Source organism: Morone saxatilis, unplaced genomic scaffold, assembly GCF_004916995.1.
Source record: "Morone saxatilis isolate NCDOM2014 unplaced genomic scaffold, NCSU_SB_2.0 Contig12, whole genome shotgun sequence".
NCBI classification, from domain to species: Eukaryota; Metazoa; Chordata; class Actinopteri; family Moronidae; genus Morone; species Morone saxatilis.
This window is the reverse complement of record NW_023339674.1, coordinates 14,972,511-14,991,627: the sequence shown is the minus strand read 5'-3', so window position 1 is coordinate 14,991,627 and position 19,117 is coordinate 14,972,511. Positions and strand designations below refer to the sequence as shown.

General features: G+C 41.6%; 3 protein-coding genes across 4 annotated transcripts in view; 1 reads left to right on the top strand and 2 right to left on the bottom strand.

Moving 5' to 3' along the window:
- Positions 1-5,184, top strand: part of LOC118321610 (phosphatidylinositol-binding clathrin assembly protein-like) — a 5,433-nt gene extending 249 nt beyond the window's left edge. Inside the window, exons 2-7 of the mRNA XM_035653004.1 lie at positions 1,260-1,335; positions 1,734-1,836; positions 2,356-2,449; positions 2,538-2,649; positions 3,128-3,234; positions 4,575-5,184. Coding sequence (XP_035508897.1) covers positions 1,260-1,335; positions 1,734-1,836; positions 2,356-2,449; positions 2,538-2,649; positions 3,128-3,234; positions 4,575-4,691 — 609 coding nt within the window. The 3' untranslated portion in view covers positions 4,692-5,184. The remainder of the gene's footprint in view (positions 1-1,259; positions 1,336-1,733; positions 1,837-2,355; positions 2,450-2,537; positions 2,650-3,127; positions 3,235-4,574) is intronic.
- The window catches only part of abl2 (c-abl oncogene 2, non-receptor tyrosine kinase), a 29,189-nt gene extending 15,986 nt beyond the window's left edge, over positions 1-13,203 (bottom strand). Inside the window, exon 1 of one of the 2 annotated variants that reach the window (XM_035653412.1) lies at positions 12,476-13,203. In XM_035653412.1, coding sequence (XP_035509305.1) covers positions 12,476-12,692 — 217 coding nt within the window. In that variant the 5' untranslated portion in view covers positions 12,693-13,203. The remainder of the gene's footprint in view (positions 1-12,475) is intronic. The other variant, XM_035653411.1, reaches the window with a different exon arrangement.
- Positions 13,204-13,753: 550 nt separating this feature from the next.
- The window catches only part of soat1 (sterol O-acyltransferase 1), a 7,938-nt gene continuing 2,574 nt past the window's right edge, over positions 13,754-19,117 (bottom strand). Inside the window, exons 4-16 of the mRNA XM_035652701.1 lie at positions 18,691-18,839; positions 18,535-18,594; positions 18,287-18,394; positions 17,820-18,105; positions 17,531-17,609; positions 17,328-17,412; positions 17,188-17,233; positions 16,964-17,093; positions 16,743-16,840; positions 16,547-16,645; positions 16,205-16,340; positions 15,861-16,006; positions 13,754-15,755 (exon numbers count right to left, since the gene is read on the bottom strand). Coding sequence (XP_035508594.1) covers positions 15,678-15,755; positions 15,861-16,006; positions 16,205-16,340; positions 16,547-16,645; positions 16,743-16,840; positions 16,964-17,093; positions 17,188-17,233; positions 17,328-17,412; positions 17,531-17,609; positions 17,820-18,105; positions 18,287-18,394; positions 18,535-18,594; positions 18,691-18,839 — 1,500 coding nt within the window. The 3' untranslated portion in view covers positions 13,754-15,677. The remainder of the gene's footprint in view (positions 15,756-15,860; positions 16,007-16,204; positions 16,341-16,546; positions 16,646-16,742; positions 16,841-16,963; positions 17,094-17,187; positions 17,234-17,327; positions 17,413-17,530; positions 17,610-17,819; positions 18,106-18,286; positions 18,395-18,534; positions 18,595-18,690; positions 18,840-19,117) is intronic.

The following is a 19,117-nucleotide window of genomic DNA, read 5'->3' as shown; positions in this document are numbered from 1 at the left end:
GGTTTAAACTAATACTCTCTCTCTCTCACACACCAACAACACAGCACAACACACAACATACACCACCACACTGATGTGGGACGTTTTGCCAGTCAGCTAGCTTGAGTTATTGATCGGTCCAGACTGACATTTTGATCACCAGGTTGTAGCAATTTCTCTCCAACTCTGCAGCGACTTTCTTTGAAGCTGTATCTTCCCTCGTGTCAACAAGGACTGATGAAGCATCCAGCTGACATTTCCAATGGCCCTGCGACAAATCAACTCACTACACCGCTAAAGAGAGGCCGTGGCAGCGCTCTTACAGAGTATTTTAAATAAGAGAGCTTTTTTGCAACATGAGTACTGATGTGAGGTTTAAAGTCCCATGAAATGGAACCTTTACTTCCTCAATGGGATGTATTTCTTGTTAAAACAGGATGCTGGAATGGGATAACTTAAACCTGTAAACCAGTGGGATATCTTTTAAAGAGAGAAAGGCTCTTCAAATTGATACGGGAGGATTGTAAATGAGTCCCTCCAGTTGCGATCACAACAATGAATGCAAATTAAACCAATCCCTGTGAATTCTGTGCAACCTAGCAATATTGTTTCCGCAAATTTGACCAATAAGCGTAGTTTCCTGTGAGTTTCACCGATCATTGCAGTACCCCAAGCAAAACCCTGAGCCACCAAAGTCACTTGCCTCCGACTTTTCTCCAATTTCATTGCAACATGCGTAACAATTTTTTAAGAAATGCTGCTGTGAAATCAGGCATTTTAGGCCGCAACAATCCCCCAAAAAAGGCTGCATTGGAGGGACTGATAAATGGTTTTATTGCTAAGAATTTTTGTTATTGCTCATGCAAGATGAGACAAAACCTAACGTGCTGACTTGCTCCAACCTGGCAACCAAGAACAATACTGAACCTTAACTCAAACTAAACAAAAACATATTAGAAGTTATTATTGACACGTGAGGGCTAGAGCAAGATAAACCGACTTTGTGGTTTCAATGAAGGATTGTTGTTGAAAAATGTACAAGCCAATCGGGCGTTCTTCAGCTGCTGCCTCATCAGTTCTGGGCATTTGATTTTCCCGCATGTGATCTGCTTTTTTCTTTTAAAGTCGACAACCTGTGAAATGCTTGTAAAGCTGCGCATCCCGTTTACAAATTAATTCCTCACTGCTCTTGTGTCTGTGCGGACATGACTTGATGTTGTCAAGGAACGGCATCAGATAAGTCACTAACTCTTTCCTCTTGTCCTTTTTTCCCCCATCAGAGATTGATGCAGTACCTTGCCTCCAGAAACACGCTCTTCAACCTCAACAACTTTCTAGATAAGGCTGCACTACAAGGTGATTTAATGACATTTGGCTGTTTGTAAACTCAGCAGTGCTGTACGTCTAACAAAATGACTTTATGTCGGACTCTCCCCGGCTCTGTAACACTATCAATAAGCTGGTCCAGGATTGCAAAGCTACAGACAAATGTTCCTTTTGTTTGATACAAGAAGCGGCTGAATGTTACTGAAAATGGAAACACATACTCACTGACTTTGTAATTATATATATTCAAAAGTAAAAATGAACAGATAAATAAATCTGAAGGTGAGATGGTGTGTGGGAGGGGGCGGGGGGCAGATTGCTCATGGAGAGTCCATTTCATGTGAGAGGAAATATGGTTTCTTAACCTGTTTTGAAAATACTCCAAGGTGATCAGTCTCTAACTGCAGCGCCCCCTTTATGCCCCCCAGGGTATAACATGTCAACTTTCATCAGACGCTACAGTCGCTACCTGAATGAAAAAGCCATGTCTTACAGACTAGCAGCAGTGGACTTCACCAAGATGAAGAGAGGGTAACAAACTCCACACACACTACACCGACACACATATATGGAAAGGTATTACGGGCCTTTTTGACCAAAAAAAGATGTGAATATAATTTTTCTTTCTTTCAATAAATGGCAGTTACACTAAATATATTTCTATTTCAATGTTCTACTTCAACTATATAACAAATAGATTTTCTAGCCTATGCTACTTTTGCAGAACAGTTGTTACTACTGCCACAATTATGCACTAATGGGTAAATGATACAAAACGCTAATAATTAAAACGTATAAACAACAGCAAAAGTAGAAAAGAGTCCACTTATAAAGTTTGCCAACTAACATTAGCCACCATAAGCTACTGGTCATACAGATAAGGCTTTTTTTTTTTTTTGCTTATATATGTTATTTCTTCACCCTTTTTCCTTTTAAAGGACATCCTTATACACACACCTTAGTCTCCAGGTCTGATAAGTCCTGTGTGTGTGTGTGTGTGTGTGTGTTTTGCACGCGTGTTTGTGTGCATGTATTCTTGTTTGTTACCAGGGCTGAGGGTGTGATGCGCACCATGAACACAGAGAAGCTGATTAAGACTCTTCCCACCATTCAGAACCAGCTGGATGCACTGCTGGATTTCCAGGTAAACATCTGCCTTAAAGACACAAGGGCGTGCAGCGACATCTTGATCCGATATCAGTGTTTTTATTTTATTTCCTTCTCTCCTTCAGCCTAACTCCAACGAGCTGACCAACGGAGTGATCAACACAGCTTTCATGTTGCTGTTTAAAGACTCCATACGGCTGTTTGCTGCTTACAACGAAGGGGTCATCAACATGCTGGGTAAACCACACACACAACACAGCAGACCCAGAGACAATCGCTATTGAGTCAGTTTTGTATTAATGCTGTAATCTGCCTCTGATGTCGAGATCACAAGACTGTGACTCCACTCAGTTCTCGGTCTTTAAGGGGAAATCAATTTTTTTCTCCGACTGTCTCTAAAAGTCCAATTAAAGACTATAAAGATCACCTTCATTTCTTTCATTAATTATTCAGCCAATGAGGAGTCAGAGGCTGAGAACAGTTCATTAAATGATTCCTTACTTAATGAACCTGATCTGAGGTGCTTCAACCATGGTTATATAGTAACTGGGACTGTACGGGGAATTTATTTCCATATGTGGAGGCCTGTCAGGACAAATCAGATTATGTTTTTAAGCATTTTTTTTTTTAAGGTATACACTTATATATTATTATATTATATTTTTAACATAAATCTTATTAGGTATTTATGTGTATTCTTTTTTCCGATACACAGAGAAATACTTTGACATGAAGAAGAACCAGTGCAAAGAAGCTCTGGAGATCTACAAGACTTTCCTCAACAGGATGACCAAACTGTCCGAGTTTCTCAAAGTGGCAGAGGTAACGTCCGTTTGTCCCACTGCTCCTCCACAGAGGAAACAGAGAGGGCGAGAATATCTGGAGCGAATCTTGACGGTCTCCCTCCTTTCTCCTATGAACATTATATCTCCATGTTCTTTTGTTTCCTCAATAGAATTTAACCTGCAGAGAAAATAAAAAATCCACTTTAACCTGTTGAGATTTGCTCCAGAACTCTGTTTCCCTTTGGGATCTGATTTACGGTCGATATTCCCGAACCGTAGATCAGTGTCCAGGGGCCTTCTTCTCCTTAATCTTCGTCTTTTATTTTTAATTTTTTTTGCCTCTAGATTTTCTCCTGTTTCTGTCCTTCTCTTGCCCTGACCTGGGGAGGGGGTTACTCCAAGACAGTGATTAATGGCTGAGTCTTAGCCTATCTGAGAGCCACTCATGTAGAGCTTCCAGTTGAGGGACCCCTCGCGTGCTGCCTGTTCTCATGCCTGCACTGCATGCCCAAGCAAGCTCTTTTTCTATCACTATCTCTGTCTCCTCTTATTTTATTTCCTCCCTTTTCTTAAAAAATAAATAAATAAAATCTTTATAATGGCTGTTATCCAATTAACAGTTGCAGTCCTTGCTAGGCATCACAGTGAATATAAACAGTTGTATCCTCTGTAGACTGCGTAGCATCTATCTTCAAAGGCTTTTCTCTCTCTGCTTGGTTTCGTTCCCATTTGGAAGAAAGGTTTGGGGTGCAGCCGCTCAATCCAAAGAAAAAAAAACACAAAAAAAAAACCAGACTAACGTTGACTTTAAGGACCCATTCATTTTACCTGTCTAACAAAATGTGTGTTTGTCTGTTTGTGTGTCATCTGTGTCCCTCCCTTGTCTTTCTGTTCAAAGTCAACATTAGTTGTGTGTCTTCCTTTTGGATGTTTCTTACCTCGCAGTCACGTGACCTGTTGTCTGCCCTCTCTGCCCTGCCTGTTCAATCAGTCGGTGTGCTCAGCATTCATTTCAAACCAGTCTCCAGATCTCAGTGTGTGTGTGTACTTATAAGTGTGTGTGTACATATACTGTGTATATATATATATATATATAGGTGTTCGTATGCGTGTGCATGCGCCCTCCTCCCCTCCTCCTCTGTTGTCTTTTATTTGTTTTCCTTTCCAGCCACTGCATGAAGTAATGAATGCTTGGGTTTGATTCTTCTTTCTCCCTCCTCCTCCTCCTCCTCTTCCTCCTTCACACGCCTCTTCCCTTTTTTTAAACTCTGTTGGGTTTTTTGGTTTATTCCTTGTTTTATTATTACATTTGGTTTATTTTTTATTTTGCCTCCCTCCTCCCTCCCCTACCCCTCCTCCTCCTTTTTTGTGACACAGCGAGTTGGGATAGATCAGGGCGACAGCCCCGATCTCACACAGGTCAGTCTACATCTCATCTCAATCAGTCAATCAACCAGTCAACCAGTATTTAAATCCGTCAAGTCAATCCCATAATGCTTCATTCTAAACGCTCCCGTTCCCTACTCACCCTACAGACCTGCCCACACTGCAGCTGCCCCGTCCTCCTCCTCTCTTCTTCACTCTCCTTCGCCTTTTCCACCTTTTTTCTCTCTGAGCAGAGTCTAGAATAGAGAGGAAACAATAAATGAAGCCCTGCAAATAGCCTAATAACAATTTCTAAACATCAGTGCAGGATTTCATTTTTTTCTTATCTGACTCATTGTAGAACAAATTTTACTCTCAGGTAAGATTTTAAGAGCAACATTTATGCGGCTGAATAAAAAATAATTTTTAACCCCTTTTTGCATATTTCTATTTTAGACATCCATGACCGGGGCTTAGTATCTGTCAGAATTTTTCCTGCAGTCTTTCTGGCATTTTCACAGTGTAAATATCAAGGCTTGTCTCTTCATTCAAAGGCTTATCATACAAATAAGTCAGCACAGCTTTATGAAATAGGTTTTTGCTCACATAAGCAGTGTTCAAATCATTTTCCTGAAAAAAGACTATGTCCCTTTGCATTAGCTGTGGGGAGAGCAGCGAATGGTTTTTATTAAGTAGGTTTCTGCAAATATGACTTGGATAGGTGTACATAATGCCATCATAAGTACTGCACATCATGCTAAAGGCCCCAATACAACTTATCCTTTTCAGTGGACACATGATTGGATGTTTACAATGTGACAAATCAGGTAACAAATTGAAAAGAGCTGCCTTTTTAAAAAATTAATGCCATGTTTGTAGTGCTTATGAAGACCTTATATGCCCTTATTCAACAACATAGTGACCCATGCCTATACTGAGCTCTAGATATGTGTCTGTTTTACTTTTAAACTTTTAGCATATTCTAGATTTCTCTGAAGAAGGATATCCAGAATTCGCATTTTACTCTCTTTCCCCCTTAAAATAAGTATATGAGAAATCTTTTCTTTGCTTGTTGTGTTTGCATTGTGCTCTCCGATGCTGAAATGTAAGGCTCTAGATGAAAACCGTGGTATCACATGTGGTCAAAATGAACCCATCCATCCTTTTTGTTTTTCAATAAAGAGTGCTGGCCAGCTGCTCAATGTGTATACCTGGTTTTCACCAGATGTTTACATTTCACTGAGTTAACTTCCTTGGCTTCCAGCGGGGGAAAAAATTTGGTTCTTTTGTTTAGTTGCTGCCTAATTTCTGAAGTAAATTAAATGAATAATATGGTAATTTGACTTTTAACCTAATGTGGAATCCACGAGTTAACTCTTAATTTTGGGACTGATTTTCTTTATGTGTATGCGTGTGTAAGTGTGTGTGTGTGTGTGGACTGGAAGATAGTCCCTTTTTTACGAGGACTGGAAATGTATCCTGTGAAAACGCAGCACTTCTGCTTGCTGATATCAGTTTGAAACATGCAATAAGTTAATCACCAGTGGAACTATTGTATACAGTATTATACATACGCTCGTCCATGCACAATTACACCTGTGTCTACAGTACCTGCATGTCCACACTGGTAGACTGACGTTTGCCTTTGTCAGACCCTTGCCTTTAACACATCCTGGTGTTGCAAACCTCTGAGTATTAAATTCATTACACACTCACATAGAGGCCCCTACCAGGACGGCCTGTGAATGTTCTCTTTTCTGCTCAGTCTATTGGCCATCATGTCTGCTGTGTACATGGAAATGGACGCCAATTAGGGAGTGGACAAACACCAATCTGGGCCTAAGGGCCAGTGGATCATCCTGGAATGAAGGAGAATGAAGCCCTAACCCACAGCTCGCCCTGCCCTGCCCTGTCCCTCTCAGGGCTTGTTATGGGTTAATAATGGGCTCTAAGTGCTTCCCTTTAGGTGTGCTGGAAACAAAGCTAAGTGCTTCTTTATGCGACAGCAGCATGGCTGAGCGGCATATGATGACTTGAAACAAACTCCTCATCCACACTTGAGTGGTCTGCTTCACACATAGGATAAATCTGGCTTGACAAGCTATAACCAATTATATATTAGTAGTTAGAGTTAACCTGAAGTCATCAAGGCTCTCTGACCTGTTTCTCGCTTAAAAATATCATTCAGTCCTTGAGATGTAAAATTAAAAAAAAGCAAAACCATGTCTTTGAATTGTTAAAGAGTAGTTCTACTTTAGTCTCGCTCAAGTCAAGAAGAAAGCATGTTTTTCTGTCCAGCAAAAGCTCTAAATTCACACAAAAGCACACGGAGTGGAAATTTTCAGCCTACATGGGCAGATGTCAGAGCATTGTCAGATCTGCCTGCTCTTGTCCAACACATCATGAAATGTGTACGGATGATTTAAAATGTCTGACTGAGGTGTGTGTTTATGTTGCCAACTCCCCACAGGTAAAGAGGAGTGCTCACCACAGCAGATAGACTAAAAAAAGACACTCTCGTTGTTTTCCTTCTTTCTTTGCAGTGAGGGTTTACAGAAAGAATCCGTAGACTAATCTTGATGTCTGAACAGCTAATCTGTGTGTGGTGTGATTAAGCTGTGCTAGGATGTACGTTTAAGCTGCTTTACGGTGACTCAGTTTAAAGAACTGACTGGAGCCCAAAAGATTTTACTTCCACTGTGCTCTTAGTAAGATAGCTGAGAAGCCTTGGGCTGCCAAACCAGCGCAGAGGAGCATCCATATTCAATACATGTGCCATGCCATGCCATTACTCATTGAAATAGTTTCTCTACTTGTCTTGCACATATACTTTTTTACCTAATGTAATGGTCGCACATAAAATAAGCTGAATAGTAACCTGAAATCCTCCATTGAGTAAATCACTGAAAGTCATGTCTCTTTCTAGAATAATCACATGCATCAGAAGGGATACTTGAGGACAGCAGTCCCACGGGGCGCCCAGATTAATGTTTTCTGACTGGTCAGCTGGTGGGTGATTACACTGAAGGAGAAGGACGTGCTGGATAATCCTCAGAAAAAGCTACACCACGTAACGTCACTGACAACAACAAAGCATGAGAATGTATGTGTGGGTGTTTACAGTAAGTGTGTGCAAGTGTGTGTTTCTAGCCAAGTCTCCAGCCTGGAACCCAGAAGATAAGCTGCAGTGATAATGCCAGCAACAGAGACTGATCCTGGAAGCAAATCAATGCTTAACAGGCTTGGCACAGGGACTGCCCCCCCTTCCTACCCCATATCTAATTTTTTTTCCCCTGCTGCACCATTGCAGCTTAAGAGAAACTGCGATTTAACCAGGAGCCACTAAAAACAATTTGGCTAGACCTCTCCACAAAGTTGAAAACATTTGGTATTTTTTAAGCTGACAGATGCAAGGGATGGTTTTCACCATCTGCACAGTCAATCGCTCACTGTTCTGATTAATCCTCACTCTTTAATGATATAAGCTGCAGAGAGCTGAGGCCAAGGAATAAAAACTAGGACTGTGGTTTTGGGAACTACAGAAGGTTTACTGGTAGCAGATGCAAAGGTTCATGGCTGCAACTGGGAGTTTGGGTACAGGAGCGCGCAGTCACAATGACACAAAAACTTTGAGAAAAACAAAACTAATGCTCCGTTAAAACTTTTTTAAATCTTTGATCACGCTCTTAAATTATGATTACACGCAAGTTAGATACATCTCTGACTTGTGTTTTCAGTGCTGTAACATTAGATTATGGCACATTATTGATTTTGAATTAATAGGCATTTTGATGATTTTTAATGTCACATTTTAAATATCGATTGAGGCCCATCGCAACAGCCAAGGTTGAACAGAGACGAGTGTTCTAGACGGGACTAATAGGAGAGGCTCATGCTGATAGAGAGGCTTGGCAGTCAGTTGTAGTAGAGGGCAAGCATGGGCTGAGGGCGAATGCACAGAGAGACATATATTATTTAATACACAGCCATTACAGAGTGCACGAGGGTACACGCAGTCTCCAGACATAAACCCTGTTTGATTGTGTTAAAATTATCTGCACAGAAACAGTCAATGCTTCCAGCACATCGATTTATATCACACTTGGTCCCAACTCTGAGACAATAAGTCAGACTCATCAGGTCTGCCCTAATTTCTAGCAAGTTTCACCCAGAGGAGGTGTGGCCATGGCTCCTCCTAGTGGTTAATGGCAGTCACTAGGACTGACTAAGTAGTTTTTATCAACAACAAATCTTTACTCCAGGATATTATCTTTTAAAGCCTATTAAAATCTCACCCATAGCTGCTGAAGCATCAGAAACTTGATTTCCCCCAGATATTACAGTGGCTGCAGTGGAGTCCACAGAAAAGTGGATTTGTCTCTAATCTAATTTCACCCGTGATGCAAATAAGCTTAGGTCCCTGGATCCAGGCATCTCTCTTCTCCTCTGGGCAGCTTTAACAGTGCTGCACTTTAGGTACAGCTGGCTCTACATTCACCATTAGTACTGCTGCTTATTATATTAAATATTCAAATCCACTCATCTGCCCCAATTTCTATGATCTGTTTACAGCAAAAATAGATTAGCCTTTGTTGATTTTATTAAAAGAACCTTCAGAAGCACCGTTACCCGTTCATAACACTATTTTTTTTTACAAGCTATAGGTCTCATTTAAGAAAGACAAGCTATAACAAGACATAAGAAATACTGAAAGAGCAACTGTAGTGCAACCTTGCAATGGCCTCATTAACAAAGCCAATTTTCCCAGCAGTTTCACCTCACAGTGTCAGTTCAAAGGACTCGCCCCCACTGCAGTGTGTGTATCAGATGACCCCACTGCAGAGATGGAGATCTCTGAACCCCTGACAAGGCTAAACGGGTGGAACCATCGATATGTGGCAGCCACTGATTCACCAATACTTCATCCATGTGGCTGTCTCCCTTTGAATCAGCACAGAGGCGGCCTGCTCCCTATCTGTCTTTGTGTAGCTCAGTGTTTTCAAGCTGCCCTGTCTGTTCAGGGGGATCTCTCTTCTGTTGAGAGACAGGGATGCTAAATTAGTGATGAACTGAGGAGAACTGCTGCACACCTGAGCAGGGGACAGGAGCTGATTCACATTGTTCTAAAGTGGGAAAAGAGAAAGACAGCCCAAAGATGGAATCTACTGATGCTGAAAAATTCACTACAACTGAGGAGAGAGACATGAAGGGAAAGGGGGAAGTAGAGGCCACTGGGCTAGGAATATTAACAGCCAATTTACACCACTGGCCTCCGGGCGCTTGTTTGCCCCCCCTAAAATGACTCAGTGGTTTCAGGCATACTGAAAGAAACTCTAGTGGAAGCATGTGCACATATGATACCCACTGATACTCACTGGAAAGACAGGCAGGGACACACAGGCATGACTTCAAGAGAGAAAAATGCATTCTTCATAGACTGGCACCTTTCAATTACACACCAAGAAGGCATCACTTAGCCTCAGACATCTGGTAGTCTGTTATAAAGTGGTTATGAAGCTGCATTAATAAAACCACTTCGACATGTTGATCTCTGATTGCTTTCAGTAGGAAAGACTCCGAAGCCGATCCGTCTATGAAACGCAAACACTATTAAAAGATACTATAGTGCACATTGAATTCTGCTGTCAAACCAACACCTTGTCCCACCGGTTGGCTCACAACTATACTACGCATCTATTCTTGTACTTCCTTTTGCTGCTGCAGCGCTTCAGTTTCCCTGCATGGGATCAATAAAGTTTATCTTATCTTAACTTCCTCTTGACAAGACACACGTGATGTCCCAGTCAAATTAACAGATCAAATCTAGCCACTTCATCAGTTCACACAACATTATTTTTGAACAAATTAACAACAACAACAACAACAGAAAATGTGTTGATTCTATTTGGTCATTTATCCCACACATGACTTTGGATACATGATTAGAAATTCAAGGAGCTGCTTGCATATACATTTAGTTTCATACTATATAGGACACAAAAATATCATATTTGTTTTATGGCTACTGGTCATACTGGTGTAACTGGTGATATGTGTGATTTATTGACATTTTACAAACTTTAGTTAGTTTAGTTTATAGAAAAAATAACTGATTGACAAATGATAAACACCGACTTCCAAACAATCAAAATAGTCCCATTAAAAGAACAAACTACACCCACAAAGATGTGTAAGATAATGCTGCATCATTATCACATAAATAGACAAAAAGGCACTTTGATAGTCAGTAGAAGACTGAGTGCACAGTCCCAAGCTTCCTCACTTAAGAGTCTTTGTCCTATTATTGTGTGCTTTGAAGAGTAGCAGTCTCTCTGCGGAGTGGCTGTGTGACTGCATCCTGGCTGCTATAAAAAGGCCACTCCTGCACAGACATCGAAGAGAACAGAATAGTGCAGACACTGAGTGGTGCTGCACTTAGTAAGTCCGTCTGTCTGTGTATGTACTTCAAGCAAGGGAGGGTTACTTTTAACATGTGCCAGCCAGGAATTGAAAATATGTTCCATTTCCCAAAAGCTTGCACCTTCTACGTGTCGTAGCTCACCATGATGGCGTGAGGAAGTTAGCTCTGGGACATCAGCGGAAACTACGAAGGTTACGCCGGCAGTTTTACTTCTATGCATCACATGTAAAAGGACACGGGTGAGAACAAAGCCGACAGACACACGTCAACCGTCAAGTCACGCTCAGGATGACACAAACACACAGGAAGAAAAGTAGGGAAAACCATGTGTGAGGGCTTTCTTTGATGACCACACTGGAGTATTAAGAAAAGCTGTGCATGAGTAAAATTCATTAGAACGGCAAGGATGATATTATGCACGCCACCTAGCAGACATCATGTCACCACCATTACTTACAAGCCCTGATCTTCCACTGAGAGACCCAGCCTAAGAGGAGAAGACTGGGAGGAAGGAGGAAGGCTATGTAGGGCACGGAGGGGTTACTTCTGGGCTACCTCTCCATGACTCACAGAGCAGATAACAATATCAATGAATAGCTATTGCTCTGAGGCAGGAACATGGGTGATGGGAGGTATTACCACACCTCTGCTGTGTGGGCGTCTTTTTATTTATTTATATATATATATTTATATATATATATGCCTGTTAACCCACAGTATTCCTGTAATACATAAGTCACCTAATGCATTCCCTGATCCTATGAGAGGATAGACGTCTGGGTATTAAAATATAATCACGCAAGAGAAGCTTTAAACTTTGATGTTTGCATGGTGACAGAAGGTGGCTTAAATAATTCACACAGATTTCCCACCGGATCAAACTGTGCAGTCAGCTTGCTGAGTGTGTTGTAACAGGAGACATCATCAGACAGAGGATGCAAGTGAGCATGTGAAAACCACTAGGTATTGTAATGTGAGCCCTGTGGTGGCTGCTATAGTGAGTTAATGGGGTGGAATTGCTGCTCAACCTCCGGAGGCAAGAATCACTGTTTACCAACCCAAGTATCACACTGTGAGGGCTTTAGAGGAAGACACAACTGGGTAACCTCCAGTCATGACCCCCTTAGGCTGAGCAGACCCCTTCCTCTTCCCAAAAAACATGTCTTTCCTTTGGGGGATCGTTAGGTCACATGCAGCACACACACACACACACACAATGCTCCAACATGCTGCTGTATCGGTGTCAAATCTGAGCCATTCGCTTATTCGCCTCCTGAATTAACAGCCTCCTGTCCGCATACACAAGACAATGGACAAATGATCGCACACGGTAAAATGGATGAGACATGGAAAGCTAAGGTTGGTAGGCATGCCTATTTCCGCTAACGCGTCGTTGTCAAACTAGCATGGACTCTGCTAGCGAACACATCTCCCCGAACAAACGCTTCACGGTCACCCACACCTCCGTGCACTGACGCGGTTCTCTCGTTACCTGAATGCTGCGTGAATATGTTGATCCCTGGGTCGGGCACGTTGACTGCAGCAGCCCTGCCTGGCGGTGTCCCGGTGCTACTGCCGGGTTCTCGGGGTCTCCTCCCGGCGCCGCTCCCCCGGTTCCCCTTCCCTTGGTGCGGCTGGGACGCGTGGGGCTGTGGTGGCTGGAGTCCGGTCGATGTGCTCTCACCGACGCGGCCTACCTGCTGTCCCATCCCGGTGGTTTGGCGTAAGGACGTTTGGGACGAAGCGAGCAAACCCCCTGCGCACCTCTGGTTCACATTCCCCCAAAGCTGGAGCGGCCCGGCCCGAATAGTCTTCCTCAATCCCCTCCCCGCTCTTCTTCACCGAGCTAACTAGCCCGTATTAGCTCGCCTGGCTAGCCTGTTAGCTACCGTTAGCAGTTATCAGTGAAACCCACCCACCCTACCTTTAACAATAAAATCACAACCCCGGCGTGTGACAGCGATTGTCTCTATTCCGGTGATCCAGGTGGTATCCGAGCAGATATTGACGGTACCCGACGAGCGAAATTCGGTCCAATCTGGAGCTTTTCAGGATCGTTTTGCCGTTGTCCGGCCGCTACGCGCCCCCTCTGACGCCGCCATCTTTACCGCAGAATAGAAGATGTGTTGCACAAGACGGGGGGGTCGATCCCCTGTCACCCTGATCCTCCACCTCTCCAGCACCAACACTAACCGGGTCCCAACACTTCCCGAGCATCGGTTCCAGCAGGCGGGGGGCTGATGTGGGTTGATCCCCCTCACAGTCCTTAGGGGGGGGAGGAAAAAAAAAAAATCACAGAAAATCTTAAAACACCACCATCAGCTATTGTTTAATCAAGAAAATGCAGTGTGGTCATATAGAATGAGTGCTTTAATAGTAATTCACTGTACTATGACACTATAACTAATATAGTATGGCCTGTATAGGTCTGTGATTATTTAAATAATATAAAACTACAGAAATCAAAGTTATTTTAAAAAATATACCAACTCTGCAGATGTCAGACAGGCTTCAGTAGCTGATGAATCAATGTAAATCCCCTATGTATGGTAAAGTGCAATAAATAATTAAAATTCTATTGATTGTAAATTTTATACAATCTGTACATATTTCAGTAGACTGTATTATTCCTTATCAGTACTTAACTCAGGTATATTATCTGATTATGTGCAAATCAACTCTAAATAAGGAGTACTTCAATACTATTTAACTGGCACTTTCACCATTACATACAACACATACATAAATAAATAAAGATGAATGACAGAGGTAAAGAGCATACATCATGTTTTATTCTCAATAGCTCTTATAATTTGATGTGTCTTTAAAGAATATATTTGTCTACATCCAAAAATAGAACAACATACTGATTCATTAAATGATCACCAGACACAATGAGCTATTCAAGGCAAGAAAAAAAAGAGATCACAATCAACACAAATATGACTGTAAGTAAGTAGGCAATGCTCAGCTCCCAAAAATAAATATTTCATCTAAATAAACAGCATTTCTGCAGCTTGGCTCTTTTCACTACCATAAATATTATCCTTGTTAACAAAATCTCGGAGGCATAAAGCACAATTAAAGCTTCAGCCAAATGTGGACTTCTCAAGAGTTACTTATTATACTACAGGGAATCCCAATATTTCTCTATTACCTGTACATATTATAAAAATAAATTGCTGGTACTTGTGTTTGTTAATAAAAAAATCGTATGGGTTGCCTGGACTCTCCAGCTCCTGACCACAATTAACAGCCAAATTGAGCAGAGGAAGGATCAAAAGTAAAAGCTGTTAATACAGTGCCACCTTGTGGTCATACAGTTTTTGAAAGTGCAGAATTTTCCATTGCTGGTTTTTTACTTTGTATTGTGCATCTCATTATTCACATAGTCTCCCTGGATTGGAATATGTGAGAATTGGCAACATTTACTGTGCATTAACTTTGTGATTTCTTCAACAACAAAAATACAAATGTGTAAACACATTATTTCAAGACCACAAGAACTATAAGCACACTGTGTATAAACATTCCTTATTCTATTAGTTTGACACGGAAATCACTGTACTGTAAAATGTATACTTGTGTGCTTTCAACAACAAAACACTGTCTCATTTAATCTACCCAGTGTCTGACAAAGCAAACTGTAGCCCTTAGTACTAATCAAGTATCATCACTAATTCAGTGTTATAACATTCAAGCAGCCAGCTGCAACAGTTACAGTAGTAGTTATTTTGTAGTATTTCACCTTTACACAACTTTCAACATTGGTAATGAATAAAATAAAACATAATTTAGGTTCGCAAGAAATATTCTCCATAACTGAAAATATTCAAAGCATCAAGAATACATTCAGCAGTCACAGAATACATTAACTCCTTACAGCAGGATCGTCACCTCTAATTTGTTTAGCATTTTGTTTGATGGAGTTTAGTGTCGTGATTTTTAAAGAGTGCCCCACCTCCTTGTGGACTGACAGCTGGAGAACAAGAGAAAAGTGAGTATTAAACTAGTTTTTGGGAAACATTGTACATATGTAACACAATCTTTCTAAGCTCTGCATCACAGTTTCAGATTTACTATAAAATTATTTCCCAACTATATCAGCATGTCAAAAGCCACCTTCATTTTGCTCTTCAGAGAAGTTGACCGCAATCTTTAAGTTATAATACAGAGTTCTTCATAGATTTATACAAAACACCAAACAGTAGCCATTTTTCAAAATAAATCTTACTGGCAGTGAACATAAATAACATTTAAAGTCTTTCCAAACAACATATTAAATGTTATTTATAATAGAATAGTAGTTGCAAACTTTGTTAAATATGAACTATTACTGCATATGTGAATGATGTTTGTATTCAGCTGCCATATCATGATTGCCACTATCACATTGGCACAAGGAGTGGTTTCACAGTTGATCAAGGCAAAACGTAATGGGAATGCAACTGTAAATTAAATAGTACATAAAAATAAGAGTTCACATGTGGTCTTATGTGAACTTGTAATTTTGTTGGGTTTGTTTTTGAAAACATAAAATGGGTAAGTAAGGCATCATTTTGACTTTGCTGTTAGAGTAAAGACCTTAGTGCAATAAACTAAAACGTGAAAGACCAGAAGTTAAGACAGTAACAGAAAGGCCGGTCCAATTTAAACTGATGGGTGATGGTCCTCGGCAGTGGTCCAAACGTAGATCACAGCCTATCAGAATCCACCATCGGCCCTCTCTGACAGCTCCAGGAGCGGGGCTTCAGTAACTCAAAGAATGAAGGCTGAAATAATAATAAAAAAAACATCACATGAAGCAAGATGTGTGTCTGTGCTGAAGGAAGAGCAATATTTCACCAGGCTGCACAAAGCAATGCTGCAGGTGTTACCTCTTTCAGGGGGCAGTAGCGCTGGGCATACCACTCCTGGGAGTACAGACAGATAATGACTCCCTGACCCAGGAAGAGGGATGTCCACATGATTATGTTCCAGATGGGACCTTTCCTTTGGTCATGCAGAATGAAGTTGAACATCACTGTGAGAGGGTGGAAGCATATTGAAAAGATCAATGCAGAGAGACATATCTTAATTGGTTGTTCAATAGCTCAGACCGAAATAGAGACTTATTGGGTTTATGGATTTTCAAGCAGTCCTGGGTGAATCCTTGTAAACAATGCAATAAAAAGCAACGTGGTGTGAAAATAGTGAGGAGCACTAAGCTCTTTTCTCTTACTTCCAAAGCACATGAAGAGGCAGAAGAGCACGGGATAGAAGAAACCGAAGCAGATAGCAAGAATGTACTCGTGGACCACAGCAGATACTGTAAACACAAACAGCATGGCTGCTGGTCTGCAACGCTTCTGAGACATCTGGAAAGACAACAGCATGGAGAACAGACAAATCAAAACGACAGTGGTGTAAAGGTTTAATCTGATCCATACAATTTTATATTAGCAATAGCCTGGAAAATGTGTTTAACTTCTTCTGTCGTCGGAAATAGTCAATAAAACCGTACCTGACCTAACACACAATGCAGCTGGTTAAGAAGAATTGTATCAAAAGCAAAACCACTCACCCACAGGAAGTCCCGGTACACATAGTAGTACAGCCAGTCATGGACCACGACGTTCCAAGTGCGATAGTAATTGGCAAAAGAGGTCGAATTCCACCAATCCTGTGATGTGTAATCAAAATGAATTAAGTCAAGTCTAAAGTAGAACATAAGAAGTTATTTTAAATGCTGCTATAGTTGGCAGTAACAGTAGAAGTACCTTGTAAAACATCCTGTCAGCAAAGCGGAGCATCTCAGCAAAAGCATTAAGCCAACAGTGAAGGAAGGCAAAGAATGCCAGGAAGAGAACCAACACTCCTGTAAATGAAAAAACACAGACAATGTATTACTACTGCATCCCTAGTTGACACTGAGTGAAACCAGGTGGTGTATGAAAGGGTATTTGTTCATAAGGCTCCACAAACTAGTGGCCAATCTCACCTGGCAAGATGGAGTTAAAGACACAGAGGACCATGGCCCTTAGGTCAAACAGCTGCAGACTGATGCTGTGGAACTGAGGGATGCACAGCCGCACAAACACGTAATAGGCATAAAACAGACTGCCTAGTACCTGCGGGGTGGGATCGGTTGAAACTGTCAGAAAAATGGGCTTTTGTTTGCAATCTTAAGTAAGGTCAGGATTAAAATGTCAAAGAGGTTGGTACCTGAAGTAACTTTGTGGCCACATAACCCCACCTGATCACTGGGTTCCTGCATGAATGAGAAACAAGGTTTTTACAAAACACATGAACTACTGCATTGGGGAAAAAAAAAAAAACACAAAACAATGAGAGGGTTGGCTTACCTGGGGTATTTGTCTCTGTAGATGAGTGTGGGTGCAAACAGAAAGTAGAGATACTGAGAAACCTGAGGGACCACTGGACTGGGGCCTATAGATGACAGGAGAGACTGCTTATCAACATAAAGACTAAATGAAAAGGGAACACAGTAGCTATGAGAGAGAGGAAAAAAAGAAGGAAAAAGACATGTAGATGGATAGATACATACTGCTCTTGTCTTTAGCCCAGTTGAGGACTATTGGTACATTCTCCCTGACAAAGGAGTGGGCTTTCATCATGAGACGCACCTGGAGTTAGACAAATAATAGAACAGACACAGCAGCTATTACAACTTTTCCCCCACAGTCAATTCGAGAAGTGAAGACAAGTTTATAAAAAGCACATTATAAAAAGGTCTTTGAAAGCATTTTACATACGGCCATAAATACAACATAATACAACACACTAACTGTGGGTGTGGTCCCACTGATCAAACTGAGCGTTCACTGGTCATCTACCTGTTCCAGGATGATGATGAAGCAGGATGCAGGTGGCAAACTGTTGGTCACCACCACATATGTAGGCAGGAAACCCACACACAGGGCCTGGAAGAGCAGGAACACAGAGCCAAAAAGCAAACTGAACAACCTGGGGTGACTATAAGACCCAGACTGGGTCTGTGACCAGAGGTGGAACAGGGTGAAGGGAACCAGCAACACAGACAGGAACATGCAGATCCATGTGCACACCACCAGAGGGAACTGTCCAAACGCATAGACCAGTAGGTCAAAGTCCAGCACCAGTCTGAAGCAACAGAGACAAAGCAGAGATGAGAAACTTGAAGTAAGTTCAAACGTGACAGCAATTCATTACTTCAACAAAAGCTGAACAAAACAAACAAGATGGTGATTTGTCAAGTTAAGTGACTTAATAGACAAGGTGACAAAATCTTTAAGGTATTATACATAGCAGTCGTCTACATTACCTGCCTTCGTCAATGAAATCTACCACCAGTGTACTGAGGATAAAGAGAATGAGCACGGCAATAAACATGTGGTAGATGGTCCTGATGTGGTTCACCTCAAACAGCTCACTGCAGGAAAACAGACAGCAGGTGATAGAATCTGCACAGCTACGCTGACGTCAAACACTTGAATAAACAGATGCTGCAATGCACTTCAGTCTTCAGATATAAAATATTTACAGTTCTGTTACATCAATGTGTCAACTTACTCTAGGAGGGACCTGCGACTGACAAAGTGCTTGCCCTGGCCATGGGGAGGCCGAAAATGCCTGAAGGAAAACAAAGGGTGACATCAGTGACCAGCAAATACATTTTTGGTTGGAGAAAAAGAAGGCAAAAAAATGGAAAAAGTTGAAAGGCGCCACCTGAGTTTGCTCCTCTCCTTGTCTGACAGCGGAGGTGAGAAGACAGCAGGTACGGGTGCAGGCTCCAGGCTGGCCGACTCCTCGATAAGACTGTCCATGAAGTTGTTAACCTGACTGTCAAACTGACGCATCAGGTCACTCTTCAGGTACTGAGCGATAGCAAAAGAAGCAGCAGGAGTTATCATTCACAGTCTGTAAATACTTGAACAAATGTGGTGTATTTATGTGGCAATAATGATTCCTTCTGAATATGCAAAGAGGTTTGTAGCAAAGTTTTGGTGTTAAAAGGTGAGAAGATTCATAGTTACTTTTCATAGACTTTGGTTTTCATTTTATGACGCTGCTCGAGAGAGAAGAGAAGTGGACTAAATCAAATTATTGATGAGCAGCATTTGTTCTGGATAAGAGCATTAGCTCAATAGGTTAA